Source organism: Ochlerotatus camptorhynchus, unplaced genomic scaffold, assembly GCF_037179485.1.
Source record: "Ochlerotatus camptorhynchus isolate MF236.1 unplaced genomic scaffold, CSIRO-AGI_Acam_v1.1 ptg000070l, whole genome shotgun sequence".
In the NCBI taxonomy this organism is placed as follows: Eukaryota; Metazoa; Arthropoda; class Insecta; order Diptera; family Culicidae; genus Ochlerotatus; species Ochlerotatus camptorhynchus.
In genome coordinates this window covers 5170063-5194410 of record NW_027040560.1, presented here as the reverse complement: position 1 = coordinate 5194410, position 24348 = coordinate 5170063, and the positions used below count along the sequence as shown (strand labels likewise).

At 41.1% G+C, this 24348-nt stretch overlaps 2 protein-coding genes across 2 annotated transcripts; both read left to right on the top strand.

Annotated features, from left to right (window-relative positions):
• Window positions 1-736: 736 nt before the first annotated feature.
• LOC135697363 (uncharacterized) lies at window positions 737-5088 on the top strand (the record flags this gene model as incomplete). Its single annotated transcript, XM_065216977.1, has 4 exons — window positions 737-1192; window positions 1251-1586; window positions 1646-1805; window positions 4280-5088. Coding segments are annotated over 4 exons (1422 nt in total), but the record flags the coding sequence as incomplete, so codon positions are not given.
• Window positions 5089-9099: 4011 nt separating this feature from the next.
• LOC135697469 (tubulin beta chain-like) lies at window positions 9100-22691 on the top strand. Its single transcript, XM_065217213.1, has 6 exons — window positions 9100-9309; window positions 17656-17890; window positions 17949-18178; window positions 18256-18423; window positions 18517-18781; window positions 21986-22691. Exons 1-6 carry the CDS (start codon window positions 9253-9255, stop codon window positions 22375-22377), a joined length of 1347 nt encoding a protein of 448 aa, XP_065073285.1. The 5' UTR covers window positions 9100-9252; the 3' UTR covers window positions 22378-22691.
• Window positions 22692-24348: the final 1657 nt, after the last annotated feature.

Below are 24348 nucleotides of genomic sequence, written 5' to 3'. Positions count from 1 at the left end.
TAGTGATTTTATTGCATAAATAAACATCTGTAACTATTATTATTTCATTTTACAGAGTGTGGAATTCAGTTTTTGGACTTATTGACCATAACTGCCGACCAGATTAAAGAGTTTTTGCAACCAACGAAAATAAATTGGAAGTACTCTGTATTAATTGAGCTGATTTCCTCCTGGCGCACACGAAACGTAAGTAAAATGCTATTAAAAAAGAAATGCTTGAGAACTGACGTAGTTTTGTTTTTGATAGAAATCTGCAATCATCGATTTGTTGATGTCGCTTGACCCGGGACAGCGTTTGCGACTAACCGGCCAAATTTATTACCCTGGTCCGTCTGTCGAAACAGCACGACACAGCCAGTCATACGAGCAACCAGAAGGAAGTTCAGGCAGCGACGAAAGTCTTGATGGCGAAGGAATTCCAGTTTGCGATAATCTGTTATCCGCAACGGAAGTGAATGTGTTGGCTTCAGAGGAAGAAATTTCAGGAGAAACTTCTGCAGTTGGCCAATATATCTCAACACATGTCTCGGGAGCACTGACGCTCGTTCCACAACAACAACTTTTGCAACTCGAATCAAGCGGTAGTGAACCGGACAACCACCCAAAAGATCTAGAGGACGACTGTAGCCGGAAAGTCAATGAGTCATCCGTGCAGGAAGAAAATCTCCCGGATGATATTTCATTAGAAGACGATAGTGAGGCAGAAATTGTAACACAAGCTGACGGTCAAACTTACATCATCGTTGCTTCAACTTCTCAAGACAACGAAACGCTACCGTTGCTGGAACCAGGCCATCATTTGCGACTTTCCGACTCAGCTCAGCGTTTACCGTTCACTAATCTTTCAACCGAAGTAGCATGCTGTAGTAATTCACACACCCTGCAGGCCGGAAATCATAACGTTCGAAACTCGAACGATAATCTGTCGGACGAGAACGGTCTAGCCAGTGCACCAAAAAGTTCTTCTGCTAACGTGTTTACTCCCAGAATACTACTGCAACTACTCCAAAACACCGAAGAAGGTAAAGATATCATCAAGTACGCAAACATCTCAGAGCTTTCTGAAGCTAAGCAATTGGAATTAGCTGGCATAATCGCGAAGTACCATTTGAACACTAAGAGTAAGCTGCATACCGAGGACCTTGAAATATATGCGTTAGCCGTGACTTCGTTGTTTAAACACGAGCAGAAGGTAAAATAATTCTTTAAAATAATATTTGAACGATAAAAGAAATTTTTTAACATTTCAGGAGAACTATTTCATCCAGAGAAGTGGAGATCGCAAAAACCACGGTGGGAAAATAACCAATAAAATTGGAAATCTGAAGCAACGGAAGCGGAAGCGTGAAACTAAGGAAAACGAGTACCAGACCAACAAGCAAAAAATCGTCGATACAGAAACAGCGATAAATGCAGAAGCCGAAGGTGCTGCAGAATGGCTCATGTTGAATGGTGATCCTTGGGCAGTTGTCCTTGAGCAATGGAAACGTAGCCATGATGTCCGCAAACCTGACTTGCTTTCTGCTAAAAGTATTCGCGTTCTAACGACGTACCAACATTACAAAAGTCAGCATGGTTATCAACTGGTAGGTTTTACGTTTTATTTTTTTTTAAATACCTTACTGAAATAATTTTTAATTTCTAGATTGATATTGATTTTCAAAAGCTATTCCCAAACGCGGTGAATGGATGGAAAAAGTTGGAAAATTTAATTCCAGAAATAACTCAATTTATTTCTAAGAAAGCCATGGATCCATCAGCTGCGTCGCTTCTTGAGCAGCTATCTGTAGAAGGAGCAAGCACTGGTACAATGAAAGTTTTAATTATTGATCCAATTAATTAATTTTTGTTTTTTTGACGTAGGACTACGTCTTTGATTTCTATATGGGGGTACACTTAGTGAAAACCGAAAATGGAACATGTAACAAATTAAGAAAGATTTTGAACGTTAATAACTCAGCTGCCCCTGGTCCAATTTCAATAATTTTATCACCAATCGATCAGAAATATGGCTACGCATCGATAACAATGTCCCGAATGTTGATTTTCAACAAGAAACTATTGGAAAACTGGTAAATGTCCAGCATTGCCCAAAAGCGTCGAATTAACTAACAAATCCACCAATTACCTACATGCATATGCTGCTTCCCCAGCACAGTCGTCAGAGAGTAGTAAGTAGACGAAACAAGTCGAAGTGGCATTCGCCTCGGATCCTCGGGCGCGTGCGAATAGGGAGGATGGAATTGCGTAATACGCCATACTCAGAACCACACGCTCCCAACGACCACACCACTGTGTGGTGGTGTTCGGTCGTCGAAATTAGTAGCAGCAGTAGCAGCAGTAGCAATGCTTTCGGCGTGTGGCGTTGAAATTGTTCTCCAGTAACAACGAAAGGCTGCCTGCAAGCAGCGAGCTGCAGAGCCCACATAAGCAACCATCAAAGGAGGAAGAAGCTGCACCGCTATGCTATGGATCGGAATCAGTAGCTCTTCGTGAGTCGCTGCGGGTCGGTCATCTATGCCAAGCGTGTCACCCTCGCTCCAAACGAACATACAGCTCGAGAACCTCATCCGTGTTGAACACCCAGCTCAGAATTACTCAACCATCACTACAAAACGGTCCTGTTCAGGACCACCATAAATTTGTTAATAGTATTATGTGGACATTTGTCAAGGTCATCAGTTCCCGTAAGCAGCTAGCTATCAAGGCTCAACCTGTCTATAGAAGGTGTGGAATTGTAGGCCTGAATATATTGGTGCAATTAGTTTTTCCTCGGCTTTCATTCCGCACGATTCGTTTCTTTCGTTTAATCAATCACCCTTGTAGTGACGTCGAAAAGATTGTTTCAATCGGCGCTTACATATGAAATTTAATGTGGATTAAAGAATTTTTTGTATGTTACCAAAAATTATGAATGGTTTTCCACTAAATGTTGAGATAATTTATTGATTTGTTTTGCTTCATATTTCACAAAATTGCTTTCGAGTGTTAAGACATCGTCTCCTGCAAAGTTTACATTTTCCCCTCTACCAACACATACATCAGGGCTAGATAGATCTCCACAGGATCTATAGAATCCACGCAATTTCAAAAAACCAAAATGCGCAGCATTACGAAAAGAGGTTAGGTTTCGACCAATAGCAGATAGATTTTAATTCTAAACAAGCCAAACGATTGTTAATTTATCTACCAATCTGCTAAAATGAACACTAAGTTAATTTTCAATAGGTCACTATTGAAAAATACCAAATGTCCAACTGCTGCAATGGTGATCAAAATTATCACCGAATGTCTGAAAACAGCGCATTCGCTAACACAGACTTAAAAATCGAATTCGATGCGGTCCCACTGGACGGTGCTCATTCAATCACCGTAAGTGGTGATGTCCAGTCCAGCAGCAGCAGCAGCAGCAGGAGTGCTTTCAACAACAACAACAACGAAAGGCTGCCTGCAAGCAGTGAGCTGCAGAGCTCATATAAGCAACCATAGAGAAGGAAGAAGAAGTCTCACCGCTAGGCTAGGATCGGAATCAGTAGCTCGTCGTGCTCAGCTCAGCATTAATCAACCATCACTACAAAACGGTCCTGTTCAGGACCACCATAAATTTGTTAATAGTATTATTTGGACATTTGTCAAGGTCATCAGTTCCCGTAAGCAGCTAGCTATCAAGGCTCAACCTGGTCTTTATAGAAGGTGTGGAATTGTAGGCCCGAATGTATTGGTTAATCATCGTCCGACCATTTTCCAGAACACGCTGGTAGGAAGTGTTAAAAAACCATATAGAATTTGAGAGAAGTGGGAATAATTCGCTTTGGGTGTATATTCAGTCCCCAGAAAGCCAATAAAATCAAATTTGTGAGAAAATTAGCTCTCACGAGTGCAATCTCCCTCCTTTTTACATATTCTGCAAAAAACGATACTTTCCGCCCCGCCCCATTCATATAATTCGGAAGGCCTGTGAGGGGTGAATTGAATACACTTTAATACCACAAAATGCACAAAACTTAAAAATTCATAAATAACAAAAAATTCAAAATAACAATAACAAATCGAAAATACTCAAGTTGACAGTCCCTTGGATTCTCTTCATCAACTTTCTCTTTGAAATAAATACTACAAATTTGATACGCTTACAAATAAAAAACGGAAAGAGTTAAGATAATTGATGATTGATCAATTTAAAGAACTAAATGTTCACATTTGTTCCGTCCACTACCGGTCCTACGTCAAGCTTCCGTTCGTGCCCCTAGGCACAGACCCTTCTACTTTTTTTTCATAGATACGAAACTTTGCGCTTTACTACAAGCACTTAACACCGTTCTGCCTCCGATCTCTGCTGCTTCGAGGTTCAAACCAACAATTCTGGCAGGTCATGAAGATGTGTTACTTTTTGCGGTCTCCAGAGATCAAGCTCATTCGAAAATACAAGCCGTATACCGGAGCTACGCAGAGCGCAATTTACCTACTGTACCTAAATTAGTTGCAGTAGGTGAAAGCTTGGAGCATTTGCAAGGGCGTTTCTTCGTTATTTACAATGATGTGTGTTACGAACTAGCGTCTGCTTCGAGAGCTGTTGATGTTATAATCAAGCTGACTGCTGTATTTGGACTGCCTTATTCAAAAATCACAAAACTCGTTTGGCACTTCATAAGCGGCTATGTGTATGGAATAAAACAGCGAGAATCTTATGCTTGCATAAACAAGTTGCAAAATTACCTGGATATGAAGAACACTCAACAAACACAATGATAAGCTGTATGATCCAAGGATGTACGTACGTTTCCGAGACGCCGGAAGCATACCTTATGCACCTCAAAGATTTTCATCAAGTTCCAGTTATATACCACTACCGATGCACGATAGCAGGATGCAACCAATTATTTTCGAAGCTCTATCCGTTCAAAAAACACATCAACCATCACCCAGGATATCCCAGCACACCATCATCAAGCGCAGGTGATCATCACTTACAAACGAGTCCAGAAGAAATACTTCCTGATGTTCCATTGGCTGGTTCATCATCGGCAGAATTCAGTTGTCCTGTATCAAAAATAAGGAGGACTGCCGACCGTGATGATCACTTGGTCCAACCGACCGAAAGTTCAATTAACAAACTTGATCAGATGGCGATTAAGTTAACTCTGCTAATGCATAAAAATAACAATTTCACAAGAAAAGACGTTTACTATATACAAAATGAAATAAGTTCAATGCTATCAGAAGCAGCCAGTGAGATAGAAAATTTCAACCTTCTAATATCAGACCCAGAGATAAAATTTGCTTTCCAAAAGTATATAGATAAGATCAAAAACGTTTTCCATTTTATAAACTCAGATCATAAGTTTTTTAAGTGCTTGAAAACTAGTTTAGGGTTTGAACTACCAACAATAATCACAATAGAAAATCAAAAAGTCATATCAAAACAAATAAATATTGAAACACATGTAGAGTTAGAGCAACCTAAAAACTACTTAATTATCATGCCTATCATATTTCAAATCAAATCGTTTTTTGAATGCGATGAAATATTAACTCAAACGTTACAAAATACAAGTCAGCTAGAGGAATCGGATAATATTTCTAACTACATAAATGGAACTACGTGGAACACTATCAAGCAAAAATACAACCAAGAATACGTGCTACCAGTGTGGTTATACGCTGATGAGTATGAAATTAACGACTCTCAAAGTTCACATAGTAATAGACACAGCATTTGTGGTATATACTACAGATTTCCAACAATACCGAAAGAATTTCAATCAAGATTATGCAACATTTTCGTTACAGGTATAAATCTGACATAAAGGAAGTTGGAATTAATAAGCTGCTGAAAGCTCTAGTTGATAAGTTTAAGCAAATCGAAGAAGAGGGAGTTTTACGCGGAGAAGTTGTGCTTGTCAGATTTGTATTATGCTTAATACAAGGTGATAATTTGGGTATCCATACACTGTTGCTTTTTGCAACCGGATTCAATGCTACGTTCTACTGTCGCTTCTGTAAAAGACCCAAAAACCTATTAAAAACAGATTGTAAAGAACATGCTGATTGTCTCCGCCGGCGACAGGACTTTTATTTGGATTTAGAAGTAGGGCAACCTAGTGAAACAGGCATAAGTGGAAACTCCGTTTTTAATGAGCTATCTTCCTTCCATGTTACAGAAAATTTAAGTGTGGACGCGATGCACGATCTGTTTAGTTCAGGAATTTGTAAATACGGTCTAGTAGAGGTTTTAAACCACTGTATCTATGCAAAGAAATTCTTCACGCTGAATGATTTCAACAAACATCGAAAATTGCTTGCAAAAACGTGCATAGACAGTGAGTTAAGTCGAATGCCTGATATTGCAGAAGGTTATAATAGTAAGGAAAAGCGTAAAACTGTACTGATAAGATTAACTTCAAGTGAAACCCGTATTATGGTTCATTATTTCACTTTAATCATTGGACAATTCGTACCACAAGATGAAATGGTTTGGAAATATTGTTTAATATTGGTGAGATTGACTGAGATTTGCTTAAAAAGCTCTTTTTCATTAGAGTTGGTTAATGAATTACGCCGTTTAATCGGCATTCACCATAGTATGTATCTTGATCTTTTCAAGAAGGATCTCAAGCCGAAGCACCATTTTATCGTCCATTATCCTTCAGTAATTGCTGCATCAGGATCAATAGAGGATATGATGTGTTTCCGATATGAGGCCAAACACAGAGCATTTAAACAGTACGCACATATAATGCCCTCGCGAAAAAATGTGTGCTTAACTCTTTGTATAAAAGCGTCTCTTCAATTTACATACGACTTATTCAATAGCATTTTTTTCAAGCTACCTGATATTGGAGATTTCCGAATGTTTGATCTAAGCCTTCGCAATTATTTTAGTAAGCTTGTGCAACCACTAAACATAGATTCGGATTTGAATATGATGTTCTCAAGCACCATAGAGTACAAAGGAACCCATTATAGAGCTGGATACTTTATGACATTGTTTGAAAATCACGTAATGTACTTGTACGAAGCAATTGAGTTCATTATGCATAATAATGAATTATATATAGTAAGTCAGTACTGGCAAGTTGATAATTATTACGAACACTTTTTAGCATATGAAGTAAAAAAATGCTTACCTATTGTGGTAATTCTGAAAATAGAATCATTCAATAGTTCGCCCGTAACAGTTCACAAAATAGTCGATCGGTTCTATTTTCGCGTTAAAAATGATTTCAATGTAGATCAATCGAAGCTAGATTAAGTTAGTAATAAAGTAATCATTGTCATTTGAATAAACATTTATAAAAAAGGTTCTTTATATTCATTGTTGTTACTGGGTAATTGCTTCAACATTTGCATAGTTTTCACATAGTTTTTAATGACTTCATTAATTACTATTTGAAAATCAATGCAAATTTTGAATCATTTACCTTCAATTAATTAATTGAATTCTACAGAGAAATAAATAAAACTCATGAAAAAATAATATATTTTTTATATTCTTTCAATTTGAATTATACCGTGATTTCACTTAAAAGCTATTGACATATTTCGTAGGTAATACCAACAAATCACGTAGCTTGTACGTGAAACTCCCATGGAAGATGTTCAAATGGAAGCTTTCTTTGCTATATGAAATTCACGTAAGTGCTACGTGAAAAGTACGATGGAAAAAATCCACGTATGTTTCCACGTAGCATCTACGTGAATTTTTTTTTTTTTGAGTGTGGGCTACGTTTCAGTTGGGCTCCCAATATCGATCGACTTCATGCGAAAACCGGAAAACGAGTATGATACAGGTTATTTCAATGCGATACAACCCACACGAATTGCCGGCGAAAAAGGGACCGTGGTAGGGGTAACAATAGCTGCAATTTCCAAACTTACGACTGGATACCCTCCTTCAAATAACAACTGGAGTGCGGTAAAAATCGGTAGAACTGTTTCAAACACATCGTAGGTACATAGATGCGATAAATGAAAGAAGATTTTTCCGAGGGGGGCGACACATCTAAATCTCAATTCTAGATGCTCAAAAAATCTCACACTAGCGAATAAATCTTCGAAAAATCTTCTTTCACTTCTCGCATCTACTTGCATCGCGCATCATCTTTTTGTAGAAAATCTTCAAAATCGTGATATATCTTCTTTATAATATCTACACAGCGTACGCGCAGCTAGCCACAGCAGAACACAATATTTCCTGCATCGTAGATAGAGTCGCCCCACTCGGATTTTTCGAATATTGTTTCGCTAGTGTGAGAATTTTTGAGCATCCAGAAATGAGATTTAGATGTGTTGCAGATCATCCAAACAGGGACGGTATTAAAAGTTAATCCGAGTTGATGCTTACCGCCATTACAAAGTACAACAAAAATCATCTAATACCTGCCCTAATAAAAAAATAGTCATAATAAAGAGCTTAACGACATGTTGAGGGATACCATCCAAACCATTTACGGTATATTTATCCGGGATACCGTTCGTTTATTGTATTTTTGTTTTTTACGTAAGGGTATCTATGAGTTTTTTTTCCGGGATTCCAACAGCCGAGAAGTTCTGCAATTTATTTTGCTGAGATACAGTAAGACAATTGCCGAGACTCAGCTAACAAATTAGATCTCAGCTAAAAAACATATTTTGCTGTAATATCAGCAAAAGTAAATGCCGAGGTAATCGGCTGCTGGAGATTTTACAGAGCTAGATTGAGTGTATATATCTTAGAAAATGAGCACAGTAAAGTCATATGAATAAAAGAGTTAAATTTACTAGCTCCTTGAGAAATGCATGGTGATAGGAAAATTACCCTATTCGGCCTAATGAGATTTCCCCCATCTGCAGGCCTATTACATGAGAGTCTACAATTTGACCGAACTGGGGTAGAGATTTCTGCCCAGTTCAATGATTTGCTGGGTAGTCTGAGGTTAGCGTGCATTGAGCTCTCCAAGCAATATATCACGAACACTAATGCAGCGTGTAAATTCATAGGATTTTGACAGTTCCTACAGCAATTTTTCTACAATACATATGCAGCTGGACAACCCCATACGAGAAAAGCACCGAGATTGCTGCACTAAACGCAGTGAAAGTCGGCGACGTAATACCTATGAGAGTGAAGAAAAACGGTGAATAGTCAGAATCGATCGGTCGTCGCGAGAAAAGCAAGTGCTAGTTGAAAACTGCTTACGGGAGTGTTCATTGAAGAGCTTGTTTTAATACATATTTTATCTGTAACGGTAATCTTGGTCATCAGCCATCAATATGAGAGAAATTGTACATCTGCAAGTCGGCCAGTGCGGAAATCAGATTGGATCCAAGGTATGTATGGTGAAATTTTCATGTGGGCGAAAGCATGGAAGCCATGGAGTCATCGGTCGGATGACCTGTTCCGTGGCACTTTTTCCAATTGTAGTCCGTACCGCCCTGTCTTCATTATATTTGATATATAAATTTTTTACCTACTCGTTAAATGGGGTTTGCCGGTTTTAAATTAGCATTTTGTCGTTGAATGAAGCTTTTTCAAGCAGTAGTGTGTAAATTTCGATACATAGACACTACTGTATGTTAAGTATGGTACACCATGTTAACCAAAATCAGTGCTCGGAGACACACCTGATGCATGTTTCTATCAAATTAACGATGTAGAGTGATCAATATTCGGAATAAATGCTTCTAATAGGCCCTGAAAATCAATAAAGTTGAATCAAAGTCACAGCTTCCTGTCAAAATGAAATTAATTATTGATGGGTTCCGACGGTCAACACCCCATGCACGCATTTTCTAACCTCACTTTTTCATTCGCTGCATCTCTCTTTTACCCCATGAGAGTAACGGAGATGGCAACGAAGAAGAATCACAACAAACGGCGCAGAACAGTCAAATTTTGTGGGCAAAGAGAGGATGCGGCGGGGCAAATAATGACATCACCTCATCTTTCGGTGCGTAAATATACCGAAGGCCGTTTGTGGGCGATGTTCTTGCTGCAGTGTTGGTGATACAAAGTTGATAAAAATGAGAGGCTCTCCCGTGTTCCGCGTTCAGTGCTGATGCGATGTTATTCATATTAGTCATAATTTACACGCTCATTGCAGTTTCCTAACATTTTTTTTCGGTGCACGGCCAATGAGAATAACTCAGAGAAAGAGAAGCAGAAGTGCTCGGCAGTATGGAGAAATTTCTAAAATACTGAGGTTACTCAGCACTCACGGCCAATGGGATCGATCCAAATTTCAATTCAGTTTACTCATAAATTACAAACCGTGGCGCTGAGTAAATTTTCCTGAGTTTTTCCAGGAAATAAAATCCCGAATATGTGAAAAGTCAAGATTAGATTAACTCAGTTTATTGGTAATACTACTAGACTGAGTAAAATTTTCCTCATTTTCCGGCAGAATGTGGAGATTTTTCACAGGAAAACATGAGGGAAACTTACTCAACGTTGAGTTCCTGCGCTTTTTGTGATTTATGAGTAAACTGAATTCGAATTTGGGTCGATTTCATTGGCTGTGCTGAATCTCAGTTTTTAGAAATTTATCCATACAACTGAGTAGAAGTGACTCTCTCGCTCTCTGAGTTATTCTGATTTGCCGTTTGCTTCAATGAAGGCATTGAAAGTCATGTGCTAATGATTTTTATATGACCAACATATAAGACAGAGTTTTCTAAATGCTCCATTTTATATGAAATTTAATGATGTGTACATGTCGTTTTCATACCATCTATCTGCTTCGCCGTTCGTTCGATTTGTTTTAATGCGCACAGGTAATTATTTATTACCTCTATTGCACAGGCTGTCGCATTCAGTAACTATTGTTGTATACACGGCCAATGAGACTAACTCAGAGAGAAAGAGTTACACAACATCGACATCGAGTATAAAAACCGTGGAACACTTTGAAGTAAAATGTACCATTGAATACACGGCCGGTCAGATCGGCTCAAAATTGAGTGGTAACCTGATGTATGAATTGAACAGCACAATAGACAAGTGCACCTATGGATTAGAGTTCAATCACTCGAGAAAAAGTGACGCAAGCTGTAGGTTATCATGAACACTCCATGGCCAATGAAATTTAGTTTACTCATAAATCGCAAAAAGCGCAGGACCTCAACGAAAAGTAAATATGCCTCATGTTTTCCTGTGGAAAACTTCCAAAATCTGCCTGCAAATGAGGAAAATTGACGAAAATTTTACTCAGTCTAAAAGTACTACCAATGGACTGAGTGAATTTAATCTTGACTTTTCACATATTCGGGATTATTTTGCTGGAAAACTCAGGAAAATTTACTCAGCGCTGAATTCCTGCACTTTATGAGTAAACTGAACTCAAATTTGGGTCGATCTCCTTGGCCGTATAAATGGTGCCACAACAACATCTTTTGCTGACGCATTCCGCCTACAGTTGTTCAACCGGTTTTACCGGTAATATCGTTCCATTCTGTTTTCTGTTTTTAACTTTCTGAAAACCGGTAAATTCGGTCATTGTTATATCCAATGCTTGATGTTCATTAATTCAATTAGAGAAATCATAAGGTTTACGTTAATTCTGATAGACTCTTATAATCAACAAGTATCAAATTAAATCAATAAAAAAAACCTTAACATTTATGATTTTTCAAAGGTTGTTTAGCTATATTCAAACATTTTTGTTTATCTAAAACAGCTTTAGAAATACTGTTTGAGCTTGCATTTTTAAGCTCTTAGTAGGCTATGGATTGTGAAGTAAAGTTGATATGTAAGAGTCTTTATTCTTTTTATTCTTTTCTGATAATAGCGGTAAACTTCCCCTGTAAAACAATGTTTCTTTGTCACTAAAAACTGTGCCATTATCTAACGGTCATAATATTGTATTCATAAAATAGCTTGGGCTGGCAACAGCACCGTTTGGACTGTTGAAAATCTAGCAGCAATATTTGGTGAAGTTAGCTTCATAGTAGCTTATTCAGCCAAACATACATATTTAGCTTTTTAAATTAGCAAAAATGTTCTATAACTCATGTGTCTTTTATTAAATAGAAAGTTAATGTAGAGCTTCCGAACTTTATATAATTCATATATTGGGATATACAAATTCAAGGAAATGCTTTTTAATTACAGGAACTTATTAATAAGTATAACTGACTTTGCAAGTTTCAAACAACCTATTTACTCGGTGTAGTTTGAGGATGGTTGTTCATTTCAAATTTTAAATAGAGTTGCGAACTTGTGGTCGCTCAATGCTTCATACACCGGGAATTAGTAAAATATGTTGTATCTATATTAATCGAATACAAGGCCGTTTTCCCAAATATGTCTCTTATAATCTTGAAATATTTCTTCAAGTTCGGAATTCTTATCTTTTCCTTAGTAATATGTAAAATATGTCAAGTCCTAAATCGTGGTAGTTTTCTTAAGTGATTCTAATGATAATCCTAAAGAATTTCTAAGGATTTTTGGTTAACTTTGCCATCTCAATAGTTTTTCAATGCCCTACGTTCAGCATTTTGAATATGTTTGTTAATTTTCGAACCTTGAAAATATTTTATCTCCCAGAATCTTGAAAATGTCTCCATATCTGGGATATTGAATTTAACAACGGCGCAAAGTTTGAGACGCTTTTCAGACTTTCGTTCTTTCTCGATGTTATACTTTTCAGAAATGTCTAGTCCCATAATCATGAACAGTTTCTTTAGACCAAGGATCACGGAATTTCTTCTCGCTCTATAGAAGCCTCAGAGTCTAAATCCTGGATGTTCAATTCCTGTGTACGGAATCTTGAAAACGGCGTAATGTCTGATCCAACTAAATTAATTTGGCGGAGCATTTGGCTGGGTTCACTACCATTCTGTTTAACCTGCACCAACTAGCGAATACATTCAGCTGACGTTGAAGAAAGTGACAGTCAGCAATGGAGCAGATTCGTAGGAAGATTTTGAGGTCATCTGCATATGATAACCGAGAAGCTTCGATGACCAGATGCACGTCGTTGAAGTACAGTATAAAAATCAACGGTCCCATGTGGCTTCCCTGAGGTATACCTGATGTGACGAATAAGCTAGCTGATCTGCAATCTCCTATGGCAACCTTTAGTTGCCGACCGGTAAGATATGATCGAAACCAACTCAGAAGATTACCGCATACACCAAGCCTGCCGAGTTTAGCAATTGCAATAGCATGGTTCAACTTGTCGAATCCTGCGGATTGGTCTGAATAAATAACGTCCGTTTGAACCCGGTCCGAAATGCTTTCGGTTATGTACGATGTGCGACACAGCAGATTGGTGGTTGTAGAGCGGCCGACAGTTAACCCATGTTGATCAGCACTCAAATACTGCTTGCAATGGAACAGCAACGGTTCCATAATCACTAGCTCGAATAGCTTCGAAATGGCACTTAACGATGTAATTCCTCGATAGTTATCCACAGCTTGTTTCCTTCCTTTTTTGGAAACATGTGGGCAAATTTCCAGCAGGATGGAATTATGCCACTGGCGAGAGACATTCGGAACAGGTGGAGAAGCGGAATTAACAAGCTAGCAATATGTCTCTTCAAAAATGCAGATGGAACTCCATCAGGTCCATGATTGAAGGATGACTTTAGCAGAGTCGCGTCCTTAGAAATCATCTCAGCATTAACATCAATTACACCCAGCGTTTGATCATTTACTGGAACGTTCCTGACAGCCAGGTTAATACGGTCGTCAGTTAGTATCTCATTAATGAATACACTGACAAACTTTCCGTTTAATTCCATAGACGATGGGAGGCCGGATTCCCTGCGTTGCTCGTTCACGTAGTTCCAAAAGAATTTCGGGTGTAGCTTATAAGTTTGCGCTGGATGCCTCGTTGGAAACATTGGAAAAGCATTCACGCTGGTACATGTGATTCAGCCTCATCTTCTCAATGTTGCTCTCTTGATTGACTACAACCTACATAGCTCTCTCGTATGCCATGGAGGGTGAGACACTTTGTGGTGAGTTCTTTTCGGAACGTGTCTGTCAATGACATATGCCAAGACATGTGAAAAGGTTTGCGCTGCAGCCTCAACGTCATCTGGATCAAGGATGTTCTCCCATACCATGCTAGACAATACATCTATGATGCAACGGTGGTCAGCTTTACAGAAGTCATAAGAAACCGAAGCAGGATAATCGTCGAAATCACGCACGAGTTTGTCCTCAACAGTGACACTTAGAGGAGGGTGATGTGGAACTAGCTTAGTTAGTGCACAAGGAGCCGAGGAAATTAATGGAGCCCTGTCCTGTGTGCTCCCGAAGCAGAGGTCCAAACTACGATCATTTTCGTTAACTACATGGTTAATTTGAGAAAGCGTCGCTGCGCTGTAGTTGTCGAGAAGGCTAATAGCTCCTCCGTGAAATGTAGAGCTATCAGGATCTGGGTACAGGAATCCGCTATGAGAAAAACTCCACGAAACGCCTAGCAGATTGAAGTCACCAAAAATGAATATCTCATCAACTAGAGTGGCACTTTCGATAACTGTGAAAACTGACCGGCAGTGAGTATCGATGAGTTCATTGTCCCGGACTCGATCAGGTGGAATGTACAGAGCGCATAGAAATAGTGTGCGATCACCCAGATTGATGGCTGTCCAAACCTGCTCCACATAGTTCCATGAATCGTTCTCGATAGCCTTTGCCTCCAACCTGCCACGGTCAGCTACAAGGACACCTCCACCAGTAGATTTACGGCTGTTGTTAGGATTCCGATCGCAACGAAAGACCTCGTAGTCAGGACCGAAGACTTGACTGGAAAGCGTTCGATAATCGAGCCACGTTTCGCACAGGACAATCCGATACAGCTAGGCGGTACTCTTCAACATCAGAATTCATTCGACCGGCGTTTTGGTAGAAGATCACGACGTCCTGCTTGCGGCAAGGAATCGAACGACTACTCTCCCTAGAAATCACAGATGCATCAGGAATAACTAACCATCATCAAGTCTCATTGGATAGTCGCCATAGTGAGTGGGTTGGAAGACCCCTTCTCCACATCCGACAGCAGGTCCGGAACGACTATGATGAACGAAGGCTGCTGATGGCAGGACTGAGACGGACGGATTAGGGGCTTTCTACGGCGTAACATTGCAAGCTATATGGAGGTTATTTAGCATTCTACGGTCCTCAAACCCGACGCTATCTTCTGACCCCGCTGGTTCAACTGTTCTGACAATTTCCTGGTCGTACCTTTGATCCGTCTGATGAAGAGAGAGCGGTTTTGGGCCCACTCTGCGTTCCAAGCTTCCCGTACTTTGCTCACGATCCAGCGCTTGACATCGTGTAACGGTACTTCGTTGGTATAGCGAGGGGCAGATGGTCCTGCCCCAGCCAGAAAGTCAGCTTCAGAGTTGCCTGGTATTCGGCAGTGCCCCGGAACCCAGCAGAATACCGTGTTTTGTGGCGCGGACTTCATCGTCGCCTGTACCCAGGGATGAGTCGGGGTCTCGGATGTCAGGGCTTGTATGACGCTGTGCGAATCCGTGAGGACTAGGATCGATCGGTCGAAGAGCGTTGTAGCAGCGATGAAGATGGCAGCAGCTTCAACAGAGAAGACAGAACATTGCGGCGGTAAGCTGCAGCTGGTTGGTGTGATGTTTCCGGCTAGACCGATACCAACCCCGACCCGAGAGCGAGATCCGTCCGTGTATCGGTGAGTGTGCGTAGGGTATTTTTCTCCTAACATTTCAACTGCAGTCCTTTTCATGGGCACGGAATTGTCTCCGGCTTTGAACCTGTCCTTAATCCGGCTTTCGATATTCGGTGTTTGCCAGCATTTGTCTCCATGCCAGTGGAACCTGCCCACTGGGGGGAGTCTGTTCCCCTCGTCGAGGAGGAAGATCCCTTGATTTCCGGATGTCTTCGAGATGTAAGCAGCGGCTGTGGTTGCGGTTATACGGAAGCGGAAAGGCAGGATGCCTGCGTCGATGCATGCAGCGTCAGCGGGCGTGGATGGCAGCAGGCCAGGGACAGTCCGGACGTAGGTGTTGTAGACTGGTGCTAACGTAGCTAAAAGCTTATCCGTTGCTGTCGATAATTGCGTTCGATCTATTCTGTCGGGAAATGGTCCGGATGAGATTCACTCGGATGCGATAATGTTTCTTGACTGCACTGAAATGCTGTTCCCAGAACTAGGACGGTCTTCTTCAGCGGTATGAACTGGTCGTAGATTTTGATCGGTGGTCCGCTAATTCTGTGTCGAGAAGGGCCTGATGCTTTTAGAGGCTGATAATTCAAAGCCTACTGAGGGGGCCCACCTGGCGACGGTGGAGACTGCCGCTTGGGCTCTCATCCTTGTACGTACTGGCATGGGTCCGGTGGTGACGATGAAGATGTCGTCGGCGTATGTTTTTCGGTAATTGACGAAAGACTCCGTTCATCTCCACGAGGAACAGGGTAACGGCGATAACCGATCCTTGTGGGACACCCGTTTCCTCGGGGAAAAAGCCGGGATTTGGTGTTGCCGACTGCGGCTCGGAATGAGCGGTTGTACAAGAAGTTCTGGATGAAGTGAACGATAGGTCCGTTAAGACCCCAGTCGATTAGTTGCTTGAGAACGAGGGGCGTCCCCGTTCTGTTGAAGGCCTTCGATATGTCGAGCGATACTATCTCGGTGTGCAGACCACTGTCGTAGGCGTTCTTGAGAACTTCCCCATAGGGTTGCGAAATAGGTGGACGTTCCGAAACCTTGTCTGAAAGCGTGCTGTCGATGATCAAGGAAATTTCCAGCTTCGAGGTGTTGCTTCAGTCTTCGATTGACCATGCGCTCTAGGGCTTTGGCCATACAACATGTTAGCGCTATTGGACGGAACTTGCTGACTTCACGGGTGGCTACCCTGGCTTTCGGGATGGGAACTACCAAGTTTTCCTTCCATACTGCTGGGTACCCGTTAGTGAGCCAGAGCTTGTTGAAGAGGTCTAGCATCCGTAGCTGTCCTGGTACCGGTAGCCTTTTGAGTAGAGGATATTCGATATCGTTGGGTCCCGCCGACTTCTCGTTGCTGCAGCGAAGGCCATGCTGCAGTTCCTGCCAAGAGTTCATCAGCTACCGTTTCCGGATCGGAAACCGTGGAACCATTTACCTAGACGTGAAGTGGTGTCGTGCGTCGTTTCCCACTAAGGGCGTTGATTCGCTTCCAGAGATCGGCCGAGGATTGCGGTGCGTTCATCTCTTCCAGGAAATCCATCCAGCTGGATCACTTGGCATCACTGATTTAGATAATAAATGTAACGTTCTGTTCAAAATGTTTTGGAGATTTTTTACCCCAGCACCTTTGACCGATACAAAGGTACTCAAAACATTACAAATCTAAAATATGACGCTTATGGTTCAAACTTAATAAGGTTGAAACGGAACGCAGAATCAAAACAAAACAGCAGCGTGCTTCTGCTGGTCATAAGGTTACTCGAAGTTCAAAATCAAAATGAACCCCGTTAATTTGCACGAAGTGTCGTCAACGTATTCGGATAAAAATAATTAATTTTGTTATTGGAAAAATATGATGTGCGTTATTTATAGAAATTATGTGAAAACTTTTTTCAGTGTAGTGGAAGCATGATTTAATATTTCCTTCATTCTGAATGTGATGCTTTCAGGCCAATAGTTTGGTTAGCCAAAGGTTGCTTACAAACGTGATACATATGTTTCGCTTTTCTCCTGTTGACTCTCGTAGTTCTGGGAAACCATCTCAGACGAGCATGGTATCAATCCGTCCGGTCACTACATCGGCAACAATGATCTCCAGTTGGAACGCATTGACGTGTACTACTCGGAGGCCAACGGAAACCGATATGTACCAAGGGCTGTTCTCGTCGATCTGGAACCAGGCACCATGGACTCGGTCCGTCAGTCTCCCTACGGTGACCTGTTCAGACCGGATAATTTTGTCTTTGCGCAATCCGGAGCCGGTAAGTCGTGTGATATTTGTTGATGTGGGCATGGCTTTACACGTTACGGTCATTTCAGGTAATAATTGGGCCAAGGGTCACTACACAGAAGGTGCCGAACTGGTTGAAAGTGTTCTTGACGTAGTACGTAAGGAGGCCGAAACATGTGACTGTCTACAAGGCTTTCAGTTGGCACATTCCCTCGGTGGCGGAAGTGGTTCCGGCATGGGCACTCTGCTCGTCTCCAAAATTCGCGAAGAGTATCCTGACAGGATTATCAACACATTCTCAGTCTATCCCTCGCCAAAGGTAACATTTAGGTTTTATTCAGTTTGTCAAGTTATTTACCTTCTACTTGTGTATCATCTTCCAAACAAAACGTTTAGGTCTCGGATACTGTCGTAGAGCCGTACAATGCCGTTCTATCTATTCATCAGCTGGTGGAAAATACCGACGGAACGTTCTGCATCGACAACGAAGCACTCTATGATATCTGCTTCCGAACGTTGAAGCTCAGCTCGCCGACCTACGGCGATCTGAACCATCTAGTATCCGTAAGTATTAACAGTCTCTGCGACTCACCTGCTCTGAATCTGAACCATCTAGTCGAGAGCTAAATTTGATTGAAACATTTTTCCATATTCTAGCTTACAATGTCCGGCGTGACAACGTGTTTCCGATTCCCAGGTCAGCTTAATGCCGATTTACGTAAGCTGGCCGTCAACATGGTTCCATTCCCGCGTTTGCATTTCTTCATGCCCGGTTTTGCACCGCTAACGGCCAAGGGCTCACAACAATACCGTATTGAAAGCGTTTCCGAACTGACCGCGCAGATGTTCGATGCGAAGAACATGATGACGGCATGCGATCCCAGACACGGACGGTATCTGACCTGCGCGGCCATCTTCCGAGGTTAGTTATTCTGATAAATTGGGTCTTCAGGCCATTCGGCCGCGATGTGGCAGGATTAATCCGCTGAATATAATGTCAAGTCATATTACATGTCCAGCTCGCTGTAGTCTGCCGTGATTGAAAAACAAATAGGGCCCAATTGTGTAAGTCGAGTCGAGCGTCACATCTGGTCATTGGTCCAATTTGGTATTACTTCTGTAATACCAAAATAGACCAGTGATCAGAAGTGACGCTCGACTCAACTTACAAAATTATTGATTTATAAATTATATTTCAAAATTCAATATCGTCAATTGAAAAAATATTTTACAAAATTCAAAATGCTGATCCTATCTCGTTAATATTAGGTTCCAAACATGTATATTCAACTTTCGGTAGCTTACAGTACCCGGAGTGGCGATCCGCTAATGCATTCCATATAACAAAAACAATCTTCAGGGTTGGTTGGAAATGCTCAAGTAATATCAACATGAAGCTTTAGTACGATAATTTATTAGCTAGAGAATGTTCTGAAGAGAGTAGGTTGATAGTTCCGCTAGAGTACGGCAGTGTGAAAATTGAATAGAAGTTGAAATTATTGAGCGAAGGGCCATCAATGCGACAGTACTATTCATACGCACACTCCTTTACCTAGCTCATACATTAATGGATGAGGGGACTTGAGGTTTTTCCTCCAATCCACAGACATAAAGAGTGCGCGTTTGACTTGGTCATACACTGTTTGTGGCTGTGGGATAGTTCTACCTAAAGCTAAGCCTCACGTTGCCGAAAGCATTTCCAGACGATGGTGTGTAATAATGCAATTCTTCTATACCCAACTATTGTGTTGCTCCTTGTGTGACTTACCTTGTGTAGAGCTGGTCCGAAAGTGGGTGGAGAGTTGCCCGTGTGTGTTTATGAAGCGTTGCCATAGAGACCTCCGTTTACCGGCATTGAAGTGTTGCGCTTTCAAAGGGGGGCTGCCCACACGGCTTGCTGACTCGTTAAGCGTAAAGTTAAGTCCTGCTTACACTAGCGCTAATATATGCCACACATGTCATCATCATCATGAAGATCAGCGGGAGCGATAATAGGCAGCTTAGGAATCCCTTGTTCGTGGGGGTAAAATCGAAATGGTTCAATTAATCTCATAGATAAAAATTGACCCGATTGCATCCTGGGACTCCTGGGACTCCATGTGGGATGGTTGCCGTATAACAAAATGTTGGTAGACTGTGTACTGGCGAACTGAAGCCGTAGTGTCACGAGTGATTCGTGATGGAAAGTGGACGCAGGCCTTGTTTTCTCTGCTGAGACCTCTCCAGTTGTAGCAGCTAGAGTGTGTTTCGTGGTTGATGGGGATTTTCGCTACCGTGAGGAACGAAAGGCGAGAGTTCTGTTTCTAACACCGGTTGACGATGTAGCGGCAGCATATCTATGGGAGCTCTTCGAAACCAGCGTGATCAACGTGATGTCATGAATTTCCTTACAACATATCGGGTGAAATCTTTTCTTTATTTCTTTAACTTCTTAACTTTCATTCCATTATTATATGAAACATTAAATGTTGTGGACAGGCGGTCCACTAGGGTACCCGATTGAAGCTAAATGGATGGGAAGGGTGGAAATGCCAACTTTCGTGAAAAGAGGGTGGGCTCTTCTCCCCACTTATTGGGACATCCTCCTGTTGGAAGGCCTGTTTTTTTTACCTGACCGATTGTATGATCCTGTTGTTGGAAAGAGATTCTCATTTATTCCGTGGATGCACGTGGGCGATTTTACTCACGGATTCAACCAAACCGTTTTGGCCCATCATACAATGGCAGGTTGAATACAACTAGAAGCTTCGGCTTTCCTCAGCTACTCGACGGACGAAGGCAGTGCAAAGCGGGTGCTTTTCAACTTCGCCGGCTGACCAGCTTCACAGTGAATATTCTGTGAGGACACCGGTGTGGAGAACATTACGTTGGCCAGTTGGTCGTTCTCCAGCATTACGTCGTCGGATAGCGAACGGACCTTTAGGACACCCTTGATGGGGGAGATTGCCTTCCGTTTTTTTTTTCGAAGCGCTGCTGTCCTTGACGTCGAGTGTCAAACCGGTGCTGGTGGTGCATCCAGACTGATATGCACTAGATGGTGCTGGTAAAATGTATGCGTTATTTTTTTTTTTTTTTTGTAATAGGGATCGATTTGAAACGATCACGGCGGATTTTGAAGGTTCTCAGTGGCGTCATTTTCAAGCAATTGAGGCCGATTGATTACTGTTTTTTTTTTTGCAAAAGCGTCGCTTTGAAACAATTTGAGCAGATTAGGTGTTTTCTGTAATGGCGTCGTTTTGAAACGATTGAGGCAGATTTAGCATTTTTTTTTTTTGCAGTGGCATCGTTTTGAAGCGTTTTTGGCAGATTTTGCGTTTTCTGTAATGGCTTCGTTTTTAAAAGATTAAGGCAGGCTTGCTAGTTTTTTTTTCTCGCAATGGTGTCGTCTTGAGACGAATAAAGCAGGAGAAACGGGTAGGGAAGGTACTGCGACGGGAATGTCCATAATTTATGGCACGCAAATTTGGCCCATTTTCAAACCCCCCTTTCCCCTTTGTCACATTTTTTGTACAGGCCTTAATTTTTTTTGTATTGTTCGTTACTGTTTCCAAAGTCCCCCTCCCCCTAAAAGTGTGACATAAATAATGGACAATTCCTACTGTACAATTTTCACTGCCGTACTCTAACGGAGTTATCAACTCTACACTTTCATCTCCGTTCTCCGTATAAAATGACTAAAGAGGCGACATCTTATCCATTTGACAGGTCTTCTGCTCGATTGGAATGACTTTTCCTATGACTTTGTTGATCGATTGTTCCAATTTTGACATGTCGTCTCTTTATAAATTCAGGCTCTTTAAAAATGACCACTCTAAGTCTGACATTTGACGTCAAGCATCTCCGACTATGTAAATCGTTAACTTCACGCATGAAGTAATACAAACATTGTTAGTTAAACCAACTAGTGGCCTTTCCAACGTCAAGTGTTAGTGCAACACAATATAGGATAGGTATCCCCATGTATAAGTGCAAGAAACGATCGTATGTACACTATTTCCTGCACTTATACTTAGAGCTACCCATTTTTTATTGCACTGGACATCCAAAGACGGCTACAGGGAGACTGGAACGGATAAATCGCGGTACAGCAATATGCTCACCCCATACCCATTGTGTTTCATTGCAGGTCTCGTCTCGATGAAGGAAGTTGATCAGCAAATGATGAACGTCCAGAGCAAGAATAGCAGCTACTTCGTGGAATGGATTCCGAACAATGTGAAGGTGGCTGTATGTGACATTCCTCCACGTGGTCTGAAGATGTCGGCGACGTTCATCGGAAACTCGACGGCCATTCAGGAGATCTTCAAGCGTATCTCCGAACAGTTCACTGCCATGTTCAGACGGAAGGCTTTCCTGCATTGGTACACCGGCGAAGGTATGGACGAGATGGAGTTCACCGAGGCGGAGTCCAATTTGAACGATCTGATCTCCGAGTACCAACAGTACCAGGAAGCTTCAGTTGATGAATACGAGGACGGCGAGCAAGAGTTCGAAGAGGAAAATGAACAGCACGATTAGGATTAGTAATCACGTGGGCTTATCGTTGTTTGTTGCCTTTTTGAGAAATGTGTTCAATATTTACGATCGCTTCATATTTTATTTTATTTTTTTTTTTAACGCATTAACGACTCTGTACCCTTTGAGGTACTAATAAGTAAAGGAATGTATAACAATGATTCTTATGAGTTTTAAAATGTGATCACGTGAAGTAAACCATTCGGAACCATTAGTACAACGTTTTCGAGAAAGCATGAACGTTGAAATATCTCGCTCTCAACTTTCAACTGTAATGAAACGTGTTTCTATGCATTAAAATATTTTAACACATTAAATAGTTTTCAATAACATTAATTAAGATGACACGGCACGAGATAAAACACATTCACATTCGTACTCGAGTTCTCGGGTAATCGTACAGCAGTCGTAAAGTAATTTAAAACATGGAAGTTGAAATATCTCGCTCTCAGCTTAAAACTGTAATGAAACTTGTTTCTATGCATTAAAATATTTTAACACATTAAATAGTTTTAACAACATTAATTAAGATGACATGGCACATTCACATTCGAACTAGAGTTCTCGAGTAGTCGTACAGCAGTCGTAATGTAATTTAACACTGCCAATACAAGGAAGTTGAAATATGTCGCTCTCAACTTCCAACTGTAATGAAACGTGTCTCAATGCATTAAAATATTTTAACACATTAAATAGTTTCCAATAAAATTATTTAAGATGACATGGCACGAGAAAAACACATTCGAGTAAGTAATTGAGCACGGTTCAATTGTCCGACAACTTCGTCTCCTTCTAAATACCGACCTATCAGCTTTCTCGCAGAGTTATCCAAGCAACAACTAACATCTGCCGGAGAAATCAACATCTTACTCGATGAGCAGTTTGAACGTCGGAAAGTTCGATGGACCGTCCACCAACTGACTCGAGTAAGTAATTTTGTTATACGATGCCTTCAACATCGGTATCCTTTAGCCCATCCTGTTCATCTGCTCACCTCAGCTTTCCACATTCGGTATGGTATGAATAAATATATCATGAAAAAGTTTTTATGTAGTTTCCGGGCCTTATTATGGGTGTCACTACACGGTGATAAGGAAGTGATACTCAGAATAAGAGCCGTGATTGCCGTACAAATCAAATGGAAATCACTTCACCGTGACGACAAGTGACAAGTTTTCACCGTGTAGTGACATCGGTAATAAGCCCAAAGATGAATACTAAGATGAAACTGTCGGAAGAAAAACTTTCTATTTTAGTGTCTTCTTTCACGGTCCCTTTCATCCAATGAGAACCCCCCGTATTCAAGGTAATTTTGTGGTTTTGCTGCCCCCTCGGAAGAGATGAAATTTTGCGCTCATTTTTATCAAAACAATCACACCAAAATCAGAGATGTCCCATTTTTTAATTACTCGATTAACAACTAATCGATTATTTTTTGTTCGCTGTGCTGCCATTTTTCCACCAATGAGAGTGCAGCACATGTTTGAAACGATCGGTGATGATCCTGTGGAGATGTTAATGCTTATATCGGCATGATCTAACCGATTATAAATAGTTTACTTTTCGGTTCGTTAATCGATTAAACGATTATTCGAATGAAAATCGGACATCACTAGATGAATGTGAAACGTCATTTCAAATATAAGGCCGTTCATAAATAATGATACAATTTGAAAGGGACCGGGACTAATCACAAATTACGTCTCCATGGTAACTGAAATAAACACGAGTGTTCACCGGTTGATAAGCCCCTCCATTTGGGGCCTCTGTCGGTGAAGGTGCAGCTACAAAGCAATACCATGCTGGAGGTTTGATTCCGGTCTAGGAATTTTTCGGGTTGGAACGTTCTGATCCCGGTACAACATAAAAAAAGAACCATCAGCGGAAGAAATATTAAGCCGTCTGAATTACATTGGCACACCCCTCGTATTTCATGGTTTTGATATTTCATTGTTCATATACATCCCAAAAGTC